This window comes from Epinephelus fuscoguttatus, linkage group LG20, assembly GCF_011397635.1.
Source record: "Epinephelus fuscoguttatus linkage group LG20, E.fuscoguttatus.final_Chr_v1".
In the NCBI taxonomy this organism is placed as follows: domain Eukaryota; kingdom Metazoa; phylum Chordata; class Actinopteri; order Perciformes; family Serranidae; genus Epinephelus; species Epinephelus fuscoguttatus.
The window spans coordinates 31,717,216-31,742,013 of record NC_064771.1 but is presented as its reverse complement, the minus strand read 5'-3'; the positions used below and the strand labels follow the sequence as shown (position 1 = coordinate 31,742,013).

The 24,798-nt window shown below is 42.3% G+C and overlaps 1 protein-coding gene across 6 annotated transcripts in view; it reads right to left on the bottom strand.

Annotated features, from left to right (window-relative positions):
* The window catches only part of ank3b (ankyrin 3b), a 174,964-nt gene extending 152,690 nt beyond the window's left edge, over window positions 1-22,274 (bottom strand). For 4 of the 6 annotated variants that reach the window (XM_049564428.1, XM_049564429.1, XM_049564430.1 and 1 more), the window contains exon 1: window positions 21,493-22,274. In XM_049564428.1, the coding sequence (XP_049420385.1) occupies window positions 21,493-21,609 (117 nt within the window). In that variant the 5' untranslated portion in view covers window positions 21,610-22,274. The remainder of the gene's footprint in view (window positions 1-21,492) is intronic. The other 2 variants (XM_049564432.1, XM_049564433.1) reach the window with 1 other exon arrangement.
* Between the last annotated feature and the right edge of the window lie 2,524 nt (window positions 22,275-24,798).

Sequence of the window (24,798 nt, the reverse complement as noted above, 5' to 3'; positions counted from 1 at the left end):
CACTGACATGAGCTGCACGATATGAGGAAAATATGGGATAGCGTTTTAGAATATCGCAATGACAACATTACTGGTGATAAACAGATATTAAAGTGTGCTCAGTTTTCTGCTGCGTTATGTTGTTTCAAAAAAAAAAAAATCATGAATGAAATGAATCAAAAAAATGTTTTTTTAAAAAAATATTTCAAACATTATTTTATTAAACAACTTGAACATCCAAATGAAAAAAGCAACTGTAAAAAAAAAGAAAGAATAATAGTTAATTTTTAAAGTGCAGTTTTCTACTGATACTCTCTTTCAGCTAACTCAAAAAATCTCTGAGTACATTTTCAGTCTTTCACCATGTGTTTACTGCGAGCATGGTTATTAAAATAAGATAATAAAATAAAAGTATTTGAGGGGATCATCACAAAAGTTGTTTTGTGGCTTAAGGGTGGAACCCCCCTGTTAGCTCAGAGTGGATCTTAATAAGGTGGTGGATGGTCTAACACTGAAACTGCAGGATTAAACACCATTTAAAGATAAGACAGCTCACGCCGTGCTGTGTATAATCATAACTGATTAATGTGGCAATTATTTTCTTGACTAATTAATGGTTAGGTCTATGACAAAAAAATGGCAGTCAAAGTTTCTCAGAGGCTGTGGTAATGTCTAGTTGACTAGATTTTCAATTTAATGTCATATATGACAGAGAAAAACAGCAAATTATCACATTCAAGAAACTGGAACTAAAGAATGCTTTAAAAACAATTAGGGCAGCAGAATGTATCTTTTTTTTTTTATCATTACCATGACGCCAACTAACACAATAAACACATCAAGAAAGACCTCGATACTGCACTCAAACATTTTTGAGTTAGTTGAAAGTAACAGTAGAAAACTGCACTTTAAAATGTAACTATCATTCTTATTTTTTTAACTGATGCCGTTTGGGTTCAGTTCAACGTTCAGTAAAATGTTGGAAATGATTTCCTTTAATTTTCTTAAAAACTATTCAAGCGATTTGTTGTATTTTAGCCTGACCCTTATGTTGTGCAGCCCTAGAAAAAAAATCAATCAATCATCAGTGTAGTTGATCAATTTCATGTGGATTGACTGACACATTTTATGGATTGATAAAAAGCCTTATTATTTGGGTAAGTGTATGCACTATACTCCAATGTGTGTGACGGACAAATCACACACACACACACACACACACACACAAACCTCCGCTCGCTTGGTTATTGGTCATTAATTTTCAGGTCCTCTGACAGTCCCTAGTGGCCACTCAGTGTTACTGCATCAGCTGCAGCAGTGAAGTGCAGAAACAACACCGACTGTCTGTCCCAGTTTGTTGCAAATACTAAAACACAAAACTAAATTCCAATATAGAATCAATACTGTTATCAATATTGTATATTAAGAACTGGTTACAAAAGAAAACATGTCCTCCTTCTTTGGAAAAAGGCTCGCATCATTGGTTATTGTATGTATTATTTAAGCAACGGAGAATGGGTAGATAAGGGTGTGTGTGTGTGTGTCTGTGTGTGTGTGTTGTCCTGTCTCCGACCGGTGCTGCGATCTGATTGGCCGCTCGGCTACTGCAGTCTCAGTACTCTCACAGCAGCACATGAGAGGAGGATGAAAACACAGCGTTCAAACTCTTCGCTGCTCTTCACTCTCACATTTCATTTCCAGCTGAATGTGACCAGACTCCACATCTGTGCTATCTTATATGTGTTCAATCACAAATCTGACATATTATTTAGTCTCTTTTTAAAGATGTAGAAACTCCAGACATCAGACTGTGCATCTAGAAACCCCCCCTTCAACTAGTTCTCACTGTCAGCTGCAGAATCCGTCCCTCATTAGGTCTCCTTGCAATTGGCTGCTGCGCTTTCTGCTCATTGGACGACGGCAGATGACGCTGCTGCTGCTGCTGCTGCTGCTGGATTACAGGCACTGTGCTGATGTAAGGCTGTGTGCAAATCTATATGTGTGTGTGTGTGTGTGTGTGTGTGTGTGTGTGTGTGTCGATTTAAAGGTAGACACATTTTGCCAGCCCAGTGGGGAAACAGGCAATCACACAGAAACACCCACAGACAGACATCGATCCTGTCGGTTCCTCAAAGCACACACACACACTCTCAGCTGTTCACATCTGGGTGTCAAAACTCCTGCAAATATACCAACACAACGAGGTCCTAAACATAAAAAAACAACAAGTAAGAAAGAAGGAAAGCTGCTGTGGCTCCGCTCGGTTAATCTCTTCTGACAGAGACACGAGCGCTGGTCATGAATAAATTAACATCTGGCCTGGACCAGAAGCACACACAGCACACAGAGCACCAGCAGGGATGTGCAGCGAGTGTGTGATGGTGCAGCCAAACTGCTCCCACACAGACCTGCTATCACGACATCTGCAACATCTACTTTGTCTCATTATAATGAGACGTGACACAAACAGAGGAGTAAACATAAACAAGGAAGAGACAGAGAGTCTGAGAGTTTAACGAGACTGCGGTAAACATATATTGCAGCTGAGGCTGATGAGATGTCATTAGTGTTGCAGGTTTTTGGTAATAAATCAAAGTGTTGGACAAATGGAAATGTTGACATTATGATGGTGCAAAAGGAAAAGTTCACATTGTACCACATTTCATGGCAATCCATCCAACAGATGCTGGGACATTTCACTAAAAGCCTAAAATGTCAACTTCATGGTGGCGCTAGAGGAAAACTCAGAGGATTACCTCAAGTCATTAGGATTCATCATCTTGGGATCATGAATATTTGTGCCAAAATTTGTGCCTCTCTATCCAGCGGATGTTGAGATATTTAACTGGACGCAGTGATAACTTTCATCTGCTATTCTCAAATGTGAGGATTAGAAATAAATGAATATTTTGGGCTTTTGGAGGATTGGCTTCCATGTAGGCGCATGGAAGGGCAGACAGGTGTGCTCTCTGCCTTCGGCTTTCCTTGTATGCACGTGGAAGGGCAAAGATGTGTGCTCTCCATACTCCATACTGTCAAATATCAAATTGCAAATGGAAATAAAGTTTTCTTTGACTAAAGAGGCCCTGACTGAATTAGCCTTCTCTAAGATGTCACCTGTTGATGAACATTTTTCTGTATTTTTAAAATATATTTTCTCCCATTTCACAAACTAAAAGCTTAATTGCTTTATAAAAAGAAAAAAAGGAAAGTTAGGGTTTATATGATGATGACTTTGTTAATCTTTGGGATTGGTGTTAAGCTTTTGATTTTCACAGACAGATTTTCCCCTCTATGGAAAAATGCAATGATTGTCATGTAATGAAATAGCCCATTTCAAAACGTCCTTTCTCCCAGCTCTTCAAATACGATAGCTAAGCAGCACAATGCTTCACACTATGACACTCGAGGTGCCCCTCTTGCATCAGTTTTGGACTCTCGGGGATGGCGTGTTACGTCACCAAAACTACTTTAGATTTAGGCAACAAATGACTTGGTTAGGTTTTGAAAAAAGTGGTTTGGGTTACGATACGATACGATACGATACGATACGATATGACACAATACGATACGATTTGTCTTGAACTGAGGAGCTACACAAGAATTGCTGCCTTACAATAACAGTCCAGAGACAATGAAAAAGATACATCATAAAACATACTACACATAACAGTACTGCACATCAGCCATTCATGTATTGCACACAACAGAGCGCCATACGCAAAACACAACACCCCCCCGAAAAACATCAAGCAACATTATTTAAAATCTTAATTGAGGTTGGCACAAATTAATTTTTAAAATGATTCAGTTTAAGTTTTGTATCGTCTGCCCGAAGGTAAAAGCTTGTGCTCCGTGTGCAGAATGTGGGAAGAGTCAGACAATGGAATAAGTACGTTTGTTATGTAACTTTATTTTGGAAGTAAATTTATGAATATGTCACAACACTCATGTTGAGTTTTCTTTTCATGCATGACACGAACGCCAGTCCCTAAGGTGAAAGTCCTGTGTTTGTTTGACCCACCCATCGCTGCTCTGTCCTGCCCTTCACAGACTTTCTCACTCTCCATTGCTATAGATGGGTTTAAACTGGAGTTAATTAAAAGCCTGGTGTGTCTCCAACACTAAAGGGTGCCTTGTGCCGCCAGCGGCTACTGACCAAGCTGCTGCATTTGACGCCCAGAGAAAACAAGCTGCACATTTCAGTTGTCAATATAATTCTCCTAACTCCCCTCTCCTTGCTCTAGTATCTGTTGTGCTGCTACACTAAATATTAGTTTTTCACTCACTGGCCCCGTTACACATTAAACAAACAGCCAGATGAGGAAACAATGAAACCTAGAGTAAACAGAGAAAACAGCAGAAGAAGAGAAGAAGCACTGCACAAGCAGAGGCCTTTAGCTTTACAGCTCATAGAGTCCAAAGGCAATTAAGGAAATGCTCAGAAAATCAATGAAGCACTTTAGCTGTACATCCAACATCAGCACGGTTGTTTCCTCTCTCTGCTGACTCCCAGGCCTCGTGGCCACACTGGGCTGTGGTTTCTGTTAAACGTCCTGCATTCTGTGTTTATCCTTCGGCTCTCGTATAGAGAGCTGAAGTGAAACCAGAACTTTGAGGTTTCGTAGGAAAACCTCATTTAAAATCCCACTGACATTTGAAATAATGCATATGACTAAAGAGTATGTCATGTTGTCCATTCCATATTTTTAGATAATGAGGGTAATTTAAAGGATATAAAAATTCAAATATTGTTGTTTACTTAAAATTTCTGCTTTTCAAGGCCTTTATCAAACACCATTTCAGGTTGAAAGTCAAAGATTACAACAAAAGATTGACCTTAGAAGAGAGAGTGTGTGCTTATCATGGTAAGTTTGGAGCTGTAGTTTTTGTGTAAGCTACAAAATGATCAGCTTTGTTCAAATCACAAATGTCCCAGCTTCTCAAAGCAACTGCTGTGGTGAAAGTTAATTCCAGACACATACTTTATTGTTTCAAGAGGACTGAGGATATAAATGCTGAGTAAGAGACTGCATCGAACTACAGAAGCTTTGTGTTGAAAAACCCTAAGTCAGTGGCTGCAAACCTTTTGCCTGATTGCTGTCAGTAAACAGTATGATGTTTTTGGTGGGCGGGGCTTAGCTGGAGGCAAAACAGTTCTCCACGGACATTAGCTAACACTAGCTAGCAAGTTCTATTGGCTTGTTTTAAACAATGGAGGAAGATGATGCGAGTGGTGCATTCGGAAATATTCATTACGAGTGTCGGAGTGCACTCTGGCACAAACTGGACCTTTCGGAAATTTGGAGCGCTATCAGAATGTACAGTTCGGAGTGGCAGAGCGCCGAGAGAACTTAACTGTTCGTTAATTCATACAGAAATATAACGCTTCCTTTCTTTCTAGCGTCAGACTGAATTTACGATCGCACCATGTCAGGTCACTCACTCTCCGGGACCGCCAGTGTTACTTGAATAAGTAAACACTGACCAACGGGACCAGACTGGCCGACCCGTATGCTCTCACTCAGTGGATGGATGATGTCACAGGAAGCCAATCTTACAAAAGAGGACGACACTTGTTTGTTTTGCTATCGAAGCTAGTGTTAGCTAACGCGCTAAAAAGTTAGCGTTATGTAGAAATCCAATATTCCTCTTAATCCCTCCCCAGTTTCTGATGAGGTGGACATGATAACCCTTAATACACATAACCTTATTTATCCCTACAACAGGAAATACTTTTTGCCTCCGTCCAGTCCTTTGGTCTTATCACATTTAACCACTGTCTTTGTTGACGGGCAGTGGCGGCTGGTTTTGAGCCATGACTCCTTCTATTCCGGCCCCCAATAACACAACAAGACAAACACATTTTAAGACTCCTATGTAGCCTACAGCCCTGTGGGGGAGAGGCAGGTTTCGCCTCCAGCTAACATGCTGCTGTCACTGTGACGTCGGCCCTAAAAGGGTCTGTGTGTGAAAGATGTAGAGAGCAACCATGGACATGTATAGAGAGAGGGAGTGGGAATAGTGTAAATTAGGACAGTGTTTTTGGCTCCATGAATCCTGAGTGGCTGCACATCTCTGCACAATGTTAGTGGGCCAGGACATGAATAAACTAAGAGCCCCTTAAAAACCTCTCAACAAAAAGCATGAGCGCAGCTTTACCTCACCAGAGCCACACTGTATCCACTGCAACCCTGCACAGTCTGGTGGTGCAAGCAGACTCCATGTATCCACCCAATTCTACAGTACACACACCCTCCTGTAGCGTACTTATTCAAGGTGAGAAGGGATTGAGATTTAGCAGCATGCAGTGAGCAAAAGGCGGGGAATCACCTTGGATCAGGACCCCTGGAGAAGCACTGAACCGTGAGGTGATCGTAGCATAAAAATTTTTTCCTACAGTGAATCACTACAAAAGAAACAGTTAGAAAACCATTAAAGATGATTATGAGCATCTGAAATGATTCTCCAGCAGGAAGTCAGGAAGTTGAGGCACAAAAACTACTTGGTCATGGTTAGGAAATCATCGTGTCTTGGCTTAAAATACGTGGTTTTAGTGCCACAATCAAGGCTGGAAATGCTGCTGAGGTCTTGCTAAAAACAACCTGTTTTGAAACATACATCTGTAGTGTATCTGTGGTTTACAGAAACGCACAATTCCAACCATTTTGAGTTGGTGAGCTCCTTGTTGAAGGTTTTGGACAATCAAAATGTGTCTTATGAAAACGTCTGTCCAGATTAGGATGTTAAACGAAGACTAGTCTTGAACCTGGGTACAGTCCATCCCACCTGCAGGGCAGCTGCCAAACATGAAACTCCTCTGTCACACATACACATACACACACACACACACAGACACACACACCGGTGAACTGTGTCTGAGTGTCTCTGTCTATTTCTGTCTGTCTGATCCAGGCGGGTCTCCTCCCTGCTGCTCACCTTCAAAATGTCCGCTACACCCAGAGAATACAGCCGAGAAGACTCTTCCTTTCACACAAACACACACACACAGACTCACATCCTGTCTACGTCGTGACTCCTGTGCCATGCATCAACACCTCACCCACTGAGAACACACAGGGGGTGAAACATCAAATCATCCTGTCCTGCTGTTTGTCTCTCTTCTCTTATGATATGCCAATGTTTCCCCCAGTCAAAGCTCAACTTAAAGGGACAGTTCACCCAAAAATCCTCTTACCAACTATTTTCTCTCTACTGAATTACACCCACAAACCATATCATTGCACAAAAGCGTGCATCGACTGCTTGCTCACCTAGCAGCACTGAGCTAGATAACATTACAGCTCAGTGGAGGAGGATGCCATCAACGTTTACATCTTGCGCTGTCAAGAATATAGGTGGATTACTGAGCAGACCTACCGGGCACAGGGCCAGGCCCCAAAGTATCAGGCCTCCCCTGGCCTTCCCCTGCAAAATGTCACTCAAATGAACACATACCAACGAGGAAGAGACCCAAAAAGACAACAGAGCGATGCAAAAGATCTGCAGAAAGACACAAAGCTAGCTCAAGTAGACACATGAAATTACCTTGAAGAGACAAAAAGAGACTCCAAAGAGACACAAAAGAACTACCAAAGGGGGGAAACAACACAAAATGACTAAAAAGGGGGCAGAAAACTAAAAAGAGACATAAAAGGACTACAAAGAGACACAATAGGACTACAAAGAGAAACAAAAGAACTACAAAAAGGGGGGAAACAATACAAAATGACTACAAAAAGGGGCAAACAACTAGAAAGAGACACAAAAGGACTGCAAAGAGACACAAAGGAACAACAGAAAGGGGCAAGCAACCAAAAAGAGACAAAAAAGAACTACAAAGAAAAACAAAAGAACTACAAAAGGGGGGAAACAACACAAATTACTACAAAAATGGGCAAACAACTAAAAAGAGACGCAAAAAGACTACAAACAGACATAAAGGAACTAGAGAAAGGGGCAAATAACTAGAAAGAGACAAAAAATGACTACAAAGAGACATAAAAGAACTACAGAAAGAGGCAAACAACTAGTAGAAAGAGACAAAAAAGGGCTTCAAAGAGACACAAAGGAACTACAGAAAGGGGCAAACAACTAAAAAGAGACGTAAAAAGACTACAAACAGACATAAAGGAACTAGAGAAAGGGGCAAATAACTAGAAAGAGACAAAAAATGACTACAAAGAGACATAAAAGAACTACAGAAAGAGGCAAACAACTAGTAGAAAGAGACAAAAAAGGGCTTCAAAGAGACACAAAGGAACTACAGAAAGGGGCAAACAACTAGTAGAAAGAGACAAAAAAGGGCTTCAAAGAGACACAAAGGAACTACAGAAAGGGGCAAACAACTAAAAAGAGACGCAAAAAGACTAAAAAGAGACACAGGAACTACAGAAAGAGGCAAACAACTAGAAAGAGACAAAAAAGGACTACAAAGAGACAAAGGAACTGCAAAAGGAGGAAAACAATACAAAATGACTACAAAAAGGAGCAAACAACTAAAAAGAGACATAAAAGGACTACAAAGTGACACAGAGGAACTACAAAAGGGGGCAAACAACCAAAAAGAGACAAAAAGGACTACAAAGTGACACAAAGGAACTACAAAAGGGGGAAAACAACACAAAATGACTACAAAAATGAGCAGACAACTAAAAAGAGACATAAAAGGACTACAAAATGACACAGAGGAACTACAAAAGGGGGCAAACAACCAAAAAGACACAAAAAAGGACTACAAAGTGACACAAAGGAACTACAAAAGGGGGAAAACAACACAAAATGACTACAAAAAGGAGCAAACAAGTAAAAAAGACACAAAATGACTGCAAACAGGGGAATGATAACAAAGAGAACTACAAAAAGGGACAAAACAAACAAAAAGAAACATGAATGGACAACAAATAGGAACAAAAGAACAAACATGTTATGAAGAGGTATGAAGAGACACAAAATACTACAGAGAAGCAAAATCACCACAAAGTCTGTGAGTGTGTTTTTCGGTCCTATAGAGGAGACGCCTATCTGTGCCCAGGGGACTATTGTCTCGTAGCCGCCCATGGTCATGTTGTCCATAAGATGATGCACACTTCCTTGTACACAGTGATACGATTGGCAGGTGTAGTTCGGCAGAAAGAAAATAGTTCCTACATGAAACTGCTCACAACAAGGTCTGTGGATTATCTTGAGTAACCAGGTCATGATTTCTGAAAGAGACATTAATGTTGAGCTTTTGAAATTGATTTTTTTTGCCCTTTCAGCACCACAAACTGAGTGCCATCTAGTTCCTCCAACACTCTGCAACTCACACCAAAACAATCTAGATAAATAGATAAATAGAACTTTAGGTAAGAAGAACAATGCGTTTGAACTATATATTTCCTGGTCTTTTTTGCTGCTGTTTGCCACCACTTCTTATAGAATGACACAGTGATTTCGCACTTTTCTTCTACACATAATGCACCAAAATTTCATTAAACAAATACACAAATTATCGATTCCTGTTCACACAGGCTGCTGTACACCCTGGACAGACTGTCAGTTTATGATGGAGCTCATTTATAAACAGTTACCAACATTTGTTGCCAAGAAAAAAAAAAGCAATTTGAGTAAATCTGGGTGACAATAAGCAAGACAAAACTCTGCTGCGTACGACAGCTGCCCACACATAAACAAGGAGGTGTCTCGTTTCAGTCAGATTAATTCAACATATTGCGCCGAACACTAATCTGGCTGTAGAGGAGGAAAAACAAAAACAGTGGTGTGTTCAGTGAAACGAGGATGGGTTTAATCTGCTGATTTGCAAGTGTGTGGGTATGTGTGGAAATGAATGGACTGTCCCAGTTCTTGGTGTCGATCTTCTTCTGTGGAGAGAGAAAGAGAGGGAAGGAGGATAAAAGACCTCGCTAACAACATCCTCATCTTTCTCCGTCACTCTCTCTCGGCCCACTCTTCAATTTCCTCCTCTTTTTCTGCCACTTTATCAATCGCTCTCCTCCATCTCTCGCTGCACGCTCTCTTTAATTCCCCTTCATTTTAATTTGATTTCACCCTCCTCTCTTTCCCCGTTCTCTTTTTTTTGCAGCATGTTGGGGATGCGTTGTGTTACCTCTCCCCCCCCCCACGCACAACCCCCTCCCTGTCATCCCCCCATCCACCAATCACGATGCTTGGCAGGCTCTGCACCAATCCTCCGGCCCAGCAACCCCCTCTACATCCATGTTACAGTGAGGCCTGGTGCCGCGAGGGTGGCGTAAAAAACATGACTGCCTTCCTATCTGACACCTCTTCTCCGTCTCCCCTCCTCTAACCTTCCATCATCCCGCTGCCTTCCTTTCACATTTCACGCCAGCTCTCTTTTCTGTCTCCTCTCCACTCCAGCTGTCGTTTCTGCTCCGCTCTGTAATGGAGTCATTCTATAATTCATAAACGCTCTCTCCTCAGTTGGGTTTTCCGACTTTGTCATCTTTGCTGAGTGCCTTCAGATTGTCCAAGTTGGCATCTGGTGCTCCATAGCTCGTGTGCATGCTTCACGTATGTTCCTCCCTTTGTTAAACTTAATATCAGACTGCATCTTTCTGATGACAGAAACAAGTCTCTTTAGCTCGTCACTGTGCGATAACTGTTTGAGCTTGGTTGCTGCAAAAATCGGCAGCAACAAAGGAGAGAGTTTCATGTTGACAAGTCCCCGATGACTTTGTTGTATAGATCTCTTTATTGAGTTAGATCTCACATTGTCTTTCATCTGACAGGCTGCTTCTCTCACCGTCAAACACAAAGACGTGGTGGTAAACATCTGCAGTGAAATCAGCGGCACTTGACGGAAACATTTGTCTGTTTTGTACAATGAAAAGCAAAAAACTTGCACGGAAATTTATAAAATCTGATTGTGTGGGTTTTTATGAATGCCTGCACCCCCCCAAAAACACTCAAGTGGACTTTGATTTCAGCAGCCTTCAGAAATATACATCTGACCAATGAAATCCTTGTTCCAACTTGTGTCATACCTTCATGTCACAGCTAGCTTGCTTCCAAAATGGGGGGACAGTTTACTAGTTTGGGCTCTCAACACGCAATACTGTACCACAAACATCGCAACGATGGTGGATCAGCCAGGATAAGATAAAGACTGCGATGTAGCCAGTATGCACTTGCTAACATGAGGCTACATGTTGGTCACAGAACAGGGTATAGACAACAGCTAACTTTAACGTTAGCATCAAGTTTTTGGTTAATGTTTTGAGTAGTTAACGTTAGCTTAGTAGTTTTTGTTGTGTGGAGTGGATACGGGCACTTTTTAGGAGGAATATAACCTCATTCAGCTGCTTGTATGATACAAAACGAAAATGCACATACTACAGTTAGAGACCTGGATACAGCGTGTGCGGCAGGGCCCGTTCATTCCCATGAAAGTTGCTCAGTGGCGCATGGAGCTAAAAAATCTCTGAAGTCACCCGGATGATCAGTGCTGCTTCCATATCATTGGATCCATAGAGCAGGCGCACAAGGGACTTACAGCTGCAGAGCGCGCCCGAGAGCGGCCGAGCGGCCAACTTCCACTGGCCAAACAGCTGACTTTCGGTTTAGCTCTCTGCTAACTTGAATGGGGATGGAATAATTTAATCTTGTGCCTCTGTTAGACCTTCCAAATATAATCGGATCGAATGGATTAGATCTTGATAGTGGAACAAGTCATTTCTCAGTAGGTTTTGATGCTCCAAAAAATGTACCCACTGATTTATAGACATCCATTTTCCTAATACGAAAAAGTCTTTTTGGGCCCAACAGCATCACATGATGGACCACGGAAATTGTACTACTACTGTTTGGCCACTATGAAAAATGGCTTCAAAGCCTTGCGTGCTTCCTGAGGGCCTGGTTCATATGATGTCCTACAAATTAGCTCCCCACAGATAACGTTACATCCTTAACATAAAGTAACGTAAATGGTAAAGTCACGTAGGTGATTGGGAATTGGGGGAATTGGGGAAAGAAAGGTTAGGACATACTTTTAAACAGCGTTGCCAGGTGGGGAATGTAGGATTATCGTACCAGAGACTCAAAATTATCATATTTTGTGGGAAATTATCGTACATCCATCATAACCAAAATAAAAATCCTACTGATGTGCTATAGGCAAATATAGTCACTCTAGTGTTTACTTTTTTGGTTTACTTTTTTTTTCCATTTTCCTTGCTTCTGTTTTTCCTCTTCTTCTGTTTTGAATCTCATTCTCGCTCGACTTCCTGACGGGTCCTAGTGCCTCGTGGGGCGAGTACTGCTGACAATTCAGCCAATCGTGCTCATTGTTCAGAGACAAACATCATCCGTATCTCACGCTAAGCAAAGTGCGATTAGCTGGAAACATCTCACATGGGAACGGATGCCTTCAGGGCTCACAAAAAAACTCTGGCATACTGATTACAACCACACATTCATGAAATGATCAAATTATCGTACATTTGGCCTTTTATGGGATTATTGATCGTACATCGTACAGAGGGCCAAATTATCGTACAAATACGATAATTATCGTACACCTGGCAACGCTGCTTTTAAATGAATCAGAGTTCACATGGTTCCGAACACTGTTCTCCTGGGGAAAGTCCTGGGTTTTGTGATCCAACCATCACCCCAACCTGCCTGCTTATGGACCACTGCCGTCTTTACTCCTGTGTGCACACTGGTCATGTGATCGTAGCCTTACATGGGTTATGCACAAATTACTGGCTCATTGTCACAAATTTTGGTGCATTACTCTTCATAGGAAAATGTACGAACAGTGCATGACACACCCCTGGTCTCATTGGACTTCAATGATTTCTTTTTTTACACTTCTTTAAACAAAAATGGCATCAGACCAAGCGTGCATAGCTGTTTGAAAATCTGAATGCAGATTTTCAGTATTTGTGCAATTTTTAATGATTTCTCTCTGATTTTATATTTCAGCACACAGTATGTCTCTATGTTTCTATCCTTTGTGTTTTATCCTGTGTTTCCGTTTCACTGCTGCACATCTAACTGCCTTTTAGGGGATGGCGTGATTGATTACCTGACTGATTGAAGAGTGGATTGGATCAGAATAGAAGCAGGAGAAATGAGGTATGAAGGCTGCGGCTAATGATTATTTCCATTATTAGTTATGAATTTAATGATTATTCTCTCAAGCAATCAATCGTTTATTGAATTAAATGTGAGAAATCCTGTGAAGTAGCTCTGTGAAAAACCAAAAGATATTCAGTTCAGTATCTCTGGAGATAAAGGAATATAGTCTTCACATCTGAGAAGCTTTAACAAGTAAATTTTTGGCATTTTTGCTTGAAATTAAAATCACTGCAGGTTAATTTTGCGTCAATTAGGGATTAAAGAAGTCCTGTATCTCAGTTGTTGTTTTTTCACTTCCCCTTTATTTTCTTTACGCACATTTAATACACGTATGTTTTGTCTTTTTGTATTTTTTTCTGTCAATTAATCAATTTATCATTTAAGCTGTGCAGTAAAATGTAAAAAAAAATGTTTAAATGTTCACACTAAACTATTTAATCAATGCATAACGTAGTAACATAGTATTATAATTTATTATATGATTGGAAGCAACACTACTCAAAAGGTTATTTGGAAACTAATTTGTGTGCATTACAAGCATGACTGCTTTTTAATTGTGATAAATGCATAAAATGTAAAGCTTGATTAATCTTCTTTGAGTGTATGAAATATATAAAGAAACAAAAAAAGATGTTCACTCAAAAGTTTTATAAACTGCTATAACAGTAAATTTAATTAAACACTTTTCGCCATCAAAAAGTGGAGTATTCTAAATTTTTCCGTCAAATAAACAACCTTCTACATGCTATATAATCATAAAAGATTGATTATTCAAATGGCAGCAGATCTGGTGGCGTACAGGGAACAAAGAGATGTAGAGCAGGAAGAACGAGTGGGCCTCAAATATGAATCTTGGCTTAAATAAGTGTCAGGGGATTAAAGTGGTACAATGCCTGGTCACAAGGGACCTTTCTGTTTGTGTGTGTGTGTGTGTGTGTGTGTGTACGTTGCTTCCTCCCCCCGCAGTCCCAGAAGCAGAAGTGTGGCAGAACAATACAGCCTCCTGCCAGCTGACGGAGATGCAGGGAGGGAGGCATTGAGAGACAGATAAAGAGAGATAGGGTGAGTGGGGGGAGCGGAGTGGATGCTGCAGATGAACAAAAAAAAAGAAGCCTGAAACGAGTCCTTCCCAAAAATAAACCTCAGAAAACGCAGCGTTTCTGAAACATGGAAGTAGCTACATGCCCATTAGCCCACAGCGTCATTAACAGGCGGCTCGCTCAGTGTGTGACGTGCACTTGGAGATAAAATATAGGCCTATATTAATGAAGGTTCATTAGTACGGTTTGTATTTCTCTGTAATGTAGCACAGTGTTAACAATGTTACTGATACTATTCTTTCTCACACCTTCAACTCAAACCACCAAAATATATTATTTAATCATTACATTCATATCGTAAACATGCAAGCGACTGGTCGACTGATGGCCCTGAATGATGACTGTTGGTGGACTAGGAAAATTCTTCGTGGAGGACAGGCCTTGTTAGCAGCATGCATATATCCATAACATTACCAATATAGCTTTATATTTTATCCCATTTTGGGCTGAAATGCACATAAATAAACTCCAATTTATATGTGACTGTTTTGTAAAACCTAATAAATACAAAAAAGGTCAGATGAGGTAAAGAAAAGGTTGTCATTATGTCTGAGTGTGTGTGTGTGTGTGTGTGTGATTTAAGATCAAGGACGGAGTAGAGGTGAGGTGAAGCAGCCACCAATTGCTTCAGAGTCTGGAATCGCACCATCACTAAAAGGATCTGAAATGATAAAGGAAATGAGCTGGACGAAGGGGAATGATGCCAACAATTCTGACTGAGTGTTTTCATTACACTTCTCTGCCTTGAAGCCCATTTGGTTACACACACTGACTTTGTCCCGTTGCCAAATTTCAGTCCCTGCTGAAAGAAATATTGCCCTCTTCTATTGCCGGGGAAGGTCAGCACACAGATGGCTTTTCGCACCAATATCAATATTGGTGTTACAGTTTTCAAAATAAATCATGCTTCAAATAGGAGAAGAAGATAATGCCCCAACATGCACACTGCATATAAAGACTGATATGTGGTTTTATCAGTCAGGCTGCCGGACAAAAACTTAGCAGACCAGTTAATCAGCCAACCAGCCAGCCAGTCAGCCATTCACCCACACAACCAGACAGACAACTGATCTGAAAGGCTGGACTGAGAGACATAACTGACACACTGCATTAAATGCTTAAAAGCACAGCATGTCTTCAAGTTCAATATTACATGTGTACTTGAAGCATGCAGCTTAATAGCTTTAATGGCAGTTGCTGCACGGTGCATCGGTCTCAGTGGTGCTCGTCATGCATGGCTTTTGTTTTTCTGCTTCCAGTAAGAACCGTAAATCACATCATACCGCACACAGCATCAGCTACTGGATACATTCTGCAGGCCTGGAATGCATTACTAAATCAATTCAACATTAACTGTATGAATGAAAGGAATGATATGTCATGCCAAGCTGGATATAATTTAAAAATTCATGTAGAAATGAGAGGCAGGGAGACCCAAAGACAAAAAACAAGCTCATTGTAGACCAAATAAAACAAAGAAATAGCAAAAAGGTGCAACTTTCTCTAAAACCACAAACTGTCATTCACACATTTCTGTTTGTGTACTAAAAGTAAAATGAATACAACTTGTTAATTAGTGAACTTTTGTTTGGTTTTTAACTTTGGAGAGATTTAGATTAGCTGTTTCCTCTTACTTATAGTCTTTATGCTAAGCTAAGCTAAGCTAAGCTGATCACTTCTTGGCTTTAGCTCCAATCCATACTTAACACTCAGACAAGAGAGTATCAAACTTCCTATCAAACTGGGATTTATACTTCTGCGTCAAATCGATGCCATAACCTACGTCTTAGCCTGACGTGCACCTCCCCAGAAATACATGTCACGGCAACGTAGACCTCCTGTCTATTTTTGTGCGCTAAAACCATTTTCCTCAGTGGAAACAAAGCTTTTATTTACTTTAATTTCACAGATAAGAAACAATAAACTGTGAAGACAATGAAACCTCCACAAAAATAGCATTTTAAGTCTTGTGTGTGATTTATCCTGGCTTCATATGAGCAGAGGAAATCTCTGCTAGCTGCTAGGCTAATTTATACAATGTAAATGCCATAGGCTTGTGCTAATAATGTTAGCATGTTGTATTTGTTTGGAAAAAGTGCTTAGTATAAGACAGTTGTTTTGTCTGTGAACCTTGTGAGTTGTAATGGAGCCTAATTTTATAACATTACCATTGTTAAATGTTGCTGTGTTGCCTTCAGGCCTCAAGCTAGGGATGCACCGAATATTCGGTAACCGAATATATTCGGCCGAATATTGCAAAAAACCACACATTTGGTATTCGGTGGAATAAGTTAAAAGCAAGGCCAAATAATAGCGACTTGTTTTGATAACGCAATCAAACAGCGTGCCGTGACGGGCGGAGTAAAATGTCGGCAGTGTGGTGATCAGTCTGTCACCGCACTCGCATTTGCGACTAAAAATAGTTTTGAGCGAGCAAAATAGGCTTAAATCATTCAGCACGCTGTGCGAGCAGCCTACAGATTTCAACCAGCAGCAAAAACGAAAGGCAAATCCCACTGATTGTGGGTTGAACGGGGGTCACAGACACAGACAGTAATGTATTCCTGTCAAATACGGCGGCCATCGGCTTACCGGCGACGGGAAGTCGGCTCCAATAATATCCTCTTCTTCCCAGCTGTTCAGGTACTTCTCAGAAGTACCTGAACAGCTGAGCCAGCCGAACACAGGTATGTGACGTGTCAGAGGAGAAACGAGCCGTTCACGGCCCACAGACCTCACCGCACTTTAGGGACTGTTCTTTACTTCTGAAGGGACTTGTCAGGGGAGGAGGGGGGCTGGTTGATTCTTATTTTATTTATTTATTTTATTTTGATCCCCCCTATGTTAATCACTCATTGATGCTGTTTTTGAAGTATGAATAAGTCAATAAGTAATTTATTCCATTGAAATATCATTGATGTATTATAGAAAAGTGATTTATCTTTTTATAAATGACAAAAGGCACATCTGCCTCATTTTCACTGTGGTATCGTGATACTACTCAGAACCATGATATTTTCATTGGTATCGTACAGTGGGATCCAATTTTGGTACCGTGACAACACTAATCTGGAGGGGGTTCATCTGCAAAAACTAATGGAAAACTAAACAACGCTATTCGGTACTCGGTATTCGGCCAAGCGTTTAATATTATTTGGCTTCGGCCACAAATTTTCATTTCGGTGCATCCCTACCTCAAGCTATGTTACGCTAACATGTCCTGACTCTGAATCTGAGATAGCTGTTCCTTCAAGATCCTTTAGCTAAGATAAAGGGGGAGACACTGAAATCTAGCTGTTAAATCTACATTTAGAGAGGCCGACAAAAAGTGTATCAATTGCAATATTTTTAATAAAAACTCATACGACACTGTCAAACAAAAAGCTAGCGTGATCTAGCTAGAACATGCTACAGCAGCAGATTAGCTTGCTAGCTGTAGTGCTAGCTAGGCTAACTAATCCCACACGTGCCCCCCACATTTCTGTTCATGTGTGGGTTAAATTAGCAAGATAAAATGTGTAAATAAGACAACTTGGAGCATACTGGAGGATTTTTTAACTTAAGATAGAATCAGGAAAGCTGTTTGTCTGCCTTCAGGCTTTCAGCGATGCTACGCTAATATGCCCTGTCTCCGAATCTGAGATAGTTGTTCCCTCAAGAACCTTTAACTAAGATAAAGAGGGAGACACCGACATCTAGCGTCAGGTCTATCATCTGTTACACCTATATTGTCTGAGAGGGAGACAAAAAGCCCGGAGACAGCGAGGCGGGGTGAGGTAAAGCGAGAGGAGGGGAGGGAAAGAGGAGAACGGTAATTGAGGTGATGTGATCCGATGAGGGAGAGGATATTTTTTGTGCCGTGATGCCAAGAATTGGCCCGGGGCAGACAGTGTTATAGATTTACCTTGAGCGAGCCCAGGATAGCCGACACCCTCCCGCCAACATTACGCTACAAACGCCGAGAAACTGCTGATGTCACCCTACACACACACACACACACACACACACACACACACATTACTACAGCAACACGTTTCCCTCACCTGTTACCATAAATCTGTGATACAGGCTCGAGTTTCAGCCTCAAGGTCAAACCTCCCTCATCTCCTCCATTCAGCTATTCAGATTCCTCAATGTCAGAATTCAAGAAGAGCTCTGCCTTGAGTTTGATGAAAGCACGTCATTATGCAGTACTATTACTCATCCAACACACTGAGCAGGACTGATCCATTATGATCAATACTGGAGTCAAAATCTGGGTGTAATGTAATTTACAATACTGGTGGAAACCGTGACGGATACATAAAGGGGATTAATTACAAATCCATTGTTGTTCTTTTGTCTTGTTTTGTTAAGCCAAAGTTAAACACCAAATAAAAACACTCACAATAGAGACAGTCCTCACCTGAGAAATTACAGAACAGTTTGCTTGCAATACGGCTATTAAGATGCGCAAAATTCAGATGGAGAGCAGGAAGTGACACTGTATGAACTGGATATAGAGGAAAGTGAACCTACAGGCAGCAGGTATTGTCAGAAAATCGATACTCATGTTGAATGTGATCCATACAAAATGAGCAAATGTGATTTTTCCCACAACTTTCTTGCCAGCATTTGTATGTGGGGCCCATGTGGGAAGTAAATGGGTTGAAAAATGGGCCCTATATGGGATCGTCCATGGACTCCATATTGGCCCCATGCCAACTGCCCACAATGATAGCTTTATCGAAGTGGGACCCACATGGTTATGCTAGGATTACCTGGCTACCGAGTGGGTATGGGCTCAAAACGGGCATCTCATCTGGAGCCCACTTGTGTATGGGGCATGGGGCCAATATGTAACCCATGAACGATTCAATACATGGCCCATTTTTCAGCCCGTTTACCACTAGCATGGGCCCCACATACAAAAGATGGCTGGGTTGACTGATTTGCTCGGTGCAGACAAAACCATTATCACAACTTACTTCATCCTCTAGACCCCCTAATGTTACTAAAGTTGCATGGCATGCTGCTGAAAGCATAAAAGAGTCTAGTGGACCATAAGTATTTTGTGTGCGGTTGAATCCACAATTGAAATTGCTGCCATCTTGTTTTTTGGCCAGGTGAGTAAATGTGCTTGAGTGTAACTGTGCTTTATATTTCCAATTCTGCACATGGATGCAAAGCTGTCAGGCTAACTTCACTAGCTAACTTTGACTAAGATTAGCTACTATTTTCTACCTACGAGGTCAACCATCCCCAGAGGTCTCGTCAAATGCGGTTAAAAATCTGGGTTGTAGCTAGAAAAAAAGAGGTCGCAGGGGCAGCAGGCCAAGCAAAGCACCCCAGCCGTCCCTCTCCTCCAGCTCCTCCTGGGAGACCCCGAGGGTGTTCCCAGGCCAAATGAGATATGTAATCCCTCCAGCGTGTTCTGGGTCTGCCCCGGGGCCTCCTACCAGTGGGACATGCCCGGAACACCTCCAATGGGAGGCGCCATCTTAATCAGATGCCCGAACCACCCCAACTGACCCCTTTTGCCATGAAGGAGCAGCGGCTCTACTCCGAGCTCCCTCTGGACATCTGAGCTCCTCACCCTATCTCTAAGGCTGAGCCCAGACACCCTACGGAGGAAACTCATTTTGACTGCTTGTATCCAAGATCTTATTCTTTCGGTCACTACCCAGAGCTCACGACCATAGGTGAGGGTTAGGACATAGATGGACCAGTAAATCGAAAGCTTCGCCTTCTGGAGACGCCACACCAAACCGCTGATCCATTTCATGCTCTATTCCACCCTCACTTGTGAGCGCACTCCCAACCCAGAGGGGGCAATCCACCATTTTCCGGCAGTGATATATTTATGATATTTGTTAGCAAGCTAGTTTTCCGTGTGCGTCACATCCAGCATGAATATTGCCTCAACAGGCAACAGTGACTCGTCTACATCGCCTATATGTGACTACACCCTAAAGTCTTTTGGCAATATTTCAAGGCACAGATTGAAAATGTGCATAAAAACAGGTGGATAAAAACGTATTTTGTATCAGCATAACCAAACTTCCTTGTTTGCACCTGACAGACAAGAGTCAGAATTACTACAACTTATAAAAACACTCTTGTTGCCTGTCTTTGAGGCACAACTGCTGCCTCACAACACCCCCGACTTCCTGTGACCACAAGCAGTCACCTCTCTTTCCATGTTGACCTTGACGCAAATGAGGTCACTGCTATTGACTCATCGTGACAGGTGGCTAACCCCAGACTAATTATGGCCTCAGGCTAGCGCTCACACACACACACACACACATGTGCACAAGCCCAAATGTCAACATGTGCGCACACTCAGGCAAACGATTTTCACCGTGGGCCCAATCACAGTTCGTCACACAGGTCGACAAAGTTCCTCAAACACTCGACATCAGCGTCGACTTTTGTCAAACCACACTGAGAACGATTATCGATTTCAAGTCAGACCTATTGATCACCTCATATGCACGTTTGTGTGCGTCTTAACTTTGTCCTTGCACGGTGACGCATGTGCACACACAGGAACAACCCACACCTAACCGCAGGGTGTGACTGCTGACGCCTTTTTACTCCGGTGATCATTCACACACACATTTGACATGGAACTATCCAGAAAACACACGTTAGTATATCTCAGCAGAGGGAGACGAAGCAGCGGAGGTGGGAAAGTGTGTTGAGATGAAGATAAATGTTTTCATACAAGAAAGTTAACATGGAGACGGAGCGGGGGTGACTGAGGACAAGTCACACACACACACACACACTCACACACAGGCGTCCTATCAAAGTGGGGTAAAGCTGAACATATAATGAGGTTTAATTGGAAAACAAATTTAAAGTGTGTGAGATTATATATCTGTGTGTGTGATACAGTACAGGGACCTTTTTTTAAAATGAAAACAATGCCACTGGAGATATTTTATAACTCAGCAGTACCAGTGAACTCGTCTCTTTCACATAATAATAGCAACACCAGTGCCTAAAATACCAATCTGCCCTCCATGGCTTAATCCCGTTATCTTTTCTTTTCTTCCCTATATGTGCGCTCTACTCGTCCATCTTTCGCTGTCTTTTCCACCCTCCCACCCCCCTCCCAGTATTCCCACCGGGACCACCCCTCTTATCACACTGGGTGTGTATGTGCATGAATGTGTGTGTGTGTGTGTGTGTGAGGAGGCTGCATCATGACAAAAGAGACTCCACTAGACCGTCACGTCTCAAGCCCTTCTCTTTCTCCCCTGTGTCAGCTCCATTACTTTCTTTTCTCTCCTGTATTTTCCTCCTCTCTCTCTTTCTCTACCTTTTTCTTCACTTCGCGTGAACGCTTCCTCGCCGCCTTCTTCTTCTCCTTCTCGTCCTCCGCAGCGTTGAGGTTCTCATCCGCCTTTTTCTTCAGCTGCGAGGCGGCGTGCGCCATGCTGCTCCAGTCCAATTAATCCTCACAGGTGGGAAACCGGAGAAGGACGGATGGATGGAGGGATGAATGGAGGGTGGACCCAGAGTCTCCTCTTTAGCCTTTTCTTCTCAGCTCCTAATTATCTTTTTGTTCCTCCCGTATCCTCGGCTGCGCTTTTGTCAGAGGAGGAGCCCTCACAGGTGTGTGAGAAGGAAGGATTTTCCTCTCCTCGTTTTCAAGATTCCCCCTCTGTCTTTTGTTCTTGGTGTCCCTCAGCAGCTATCCACACTGTGCAGATGCAAAGGTCCAGTTTGGGGCAGGGCACAGGCAGGACATACTCCTCAGGCTCCACCGCTGTGAAGGCAGCTGCTTCCACTTCTCAAAGCTCAAAGTGCAAAACAAGTGCCAGTTATAGCAAATACAAAAACAGTTAATGATATGATCCAGAGTCAGGTGAAAATGTCCTCGATTGATGTATAAAAACAGTTACAGGTACGTCAGTAGAGCTCCAGGGTTGGAGGTCCAAGATGGGGCTCAAGCTCCAGCCCCTAACCCAGCAGAGCGCTCTGTCGTCTGGGTAAATGAACTGGTCCTGCTGCCTGCTTGACTGGTTCCCAGAGCACTGCACCTGAGCACTGAGCCATCCTCTATGTACACACACACACACAGGCTCAGTCCGCGACGTCTCGCCGGGACATATGAACAGGAGGGAAATGACGGTGGAAAGGAGGTTGAGATAGGAGGAGGAGGAGGAGGAGGAGGAGGGAGGAGGAGGAGGAGGGGTGAGAAAGGAGGAGGCAGAGAGAGAGGTAGAGAGAGCAGCTGGGACAGCAGGAAAAAAGGAGGGAGTAGGGATGGATGAATACCTCTGCTTAGTACCAGCTGGCTTTGGCTGAGAGATAAAGAGAGAGAAGGGGAGGATGATACTTCACACTGGGCTCTTACAGCACACACACACACACACACACACACACACTGGGTGTCCAGCATCACACAGTGTGCAGCCATGATGCTCCTGTTATGAAACTTATTTCACTCAGCCTCTTCACTGTCTCCATCCAACTGTTCCTCTCAAAAAAGAGCTGACGATAAAGTTACCCTTCAACGACCTAAATTTACTTTAATCACAGTTATTGTTTTGTTTGTTTGTTTTTGTCGCATTATAAGAAATGATATAACATAATAATACTGGAGTTACAGATCATAAAAAAGAGGAAGAAAGGGAAAAAAAATAAATTAATATTTAGAAAAATATATGTAAAAAGTCAAGACAGGTAAAAAGGGGAAAAGACAGAAGTAGAAAATAAAATAAAAGAACTGGTGACATATTGTTAAACTGAGACAACAGTGAATGACAACTAATCAGCACTAAGTCAAGACCAGAAGTCCTGGGCTGGTGGCCAGGGGCAGCACCAGGCCTAACCTGTGTAATGGCAGCAACAGAAAGTTTGCTCATCTGGCAGGGAGATGATGCTGCCCAGTTCACCTGAGCTGGGGTTTTCACTGACTGTATTTGGGTTGCTGCAGCTGCTGACTGGAGGTCGGTCCCCAGAGCTGCTGCCTGCTCTGCTTACGACAGAGGGGTCTGTAGCGGCGGGGAGTGAGGCGGAGGACACACTCCCCCCAATCCCAAATGGATCCCTTACAGACTCGTTGACTCAAGCCCTAAGCCCTTACAGACGAAGACCGATTCCATTTCTTCCCCTTAGCCCTTGTCTTGGCCCTTCTTACGTGAGGGGAAGTGGTGTCCCAATTCTCCATCATGGTAAGAGCTAACCTGACGGAGAATTGGGACACCACTTCCCCTCACGTAAACACACAAAACCAAGGGGAAGGGCCAAGACAAGGGCTAAGGGGAAGAAATGGAATTGGTCCTTCGTCTGTCAGGGCTTAAGGCTTGAGTCAATAAGTCTGTAAGGGATCCATTTGGGATTGGGGGACTGTGATTTGAGGCTCTAGCTAAAGGTATCTCCATAAATGTGACTTGAAGCCACAGCTGTGAGCCTTTGGCTCTAGTTAGCAAAAGGCTAAACCATTAGCAAAATTTTCTCTCCATCTCTGAGACACTTTTCTTTTTTTTTCTAAAGCCTCAAAACAGCCAAAAGGAGAAGCATAAGTCGAGTTTTCTCTTGGTCTACTTCAATCACAATATGCTCAATGTTTATTCTGGGATTTTTGCCCATTAATTCATTTATTCATTCTCTGTAACCGCTTATCCTGTTGGAGTCATGGCAGGCTGGAGCCTATCCCAGCTGACATTGCGTGAGAGGCAGGGTGCACCCTGGACAGGTCAGCAGACTATCACAGGGCTGACACATAGAGACAGACAACCATTCACACTCACATTCACACCTACAGACAATTTAGAGTCACAAATTAACCTGCATGTCTCTGGACTGTGGGAGGAAGCTGGAGCACCTGGAGGAAACAAATTCACACCTTTCATTCAAGTTTTTGTCTTTTTTGCATGATGGAAAAGAGATTCTGTACGACACAACGGGTGCAGGATATTTATACGATACTATATATGTAAATGATTTGGAAAAACCACAAACATTTTCCATCTGACTTCCAGAAATAAAAGAGAAAGGTACATGCAGGCTGCCGTGCACTTAAAGATCAATTATTAAGCTCCTGATACATTATTCACAAAACATTGATTTACTCAGATATGGAGGAATCAGACCTTCAGGGGACGCCTTTATGATTTCTGTGCAATTAACGACTTTCAGGGAGGAATCAGCTTTAAATTAATGAGAGATGCCTGAGGTGGCAAAAAGGGATTTTCCCTGCACACAAATTTAACAAAGCTTCATGAACTAATATCAGCAAACAGTTTTGAATACAAAGATGTTCTTAGAAGAGCTGTAGTGTTTTTCATACAGTGTTTTCAGGGCAATCAGTTTATCTCTGCATCATTATAATGTCTCATTGTTTGTTTCCAGTGTGTGTGTGTGTGTGTGTGTGTGTGTGTGCTGCTATGAGCTCATGTCGGTAGACTGCAGCCTTTTAATATTAACAACATGGGAGAGGGGATTGGATCGCAGCCGGTGGCAGGGACATGTGACATCGGAGCAGGTTTGCTATTGGCTGTCTGAGGTGTGAGAAAGCTGTTATTGGCTACATACAAAAGGAAGGTCCCGCCCACAAGATGAGAATAACAAAGAGGAGAGATGATGTCTCAATACAAACAACCGGCATCTTATAGTA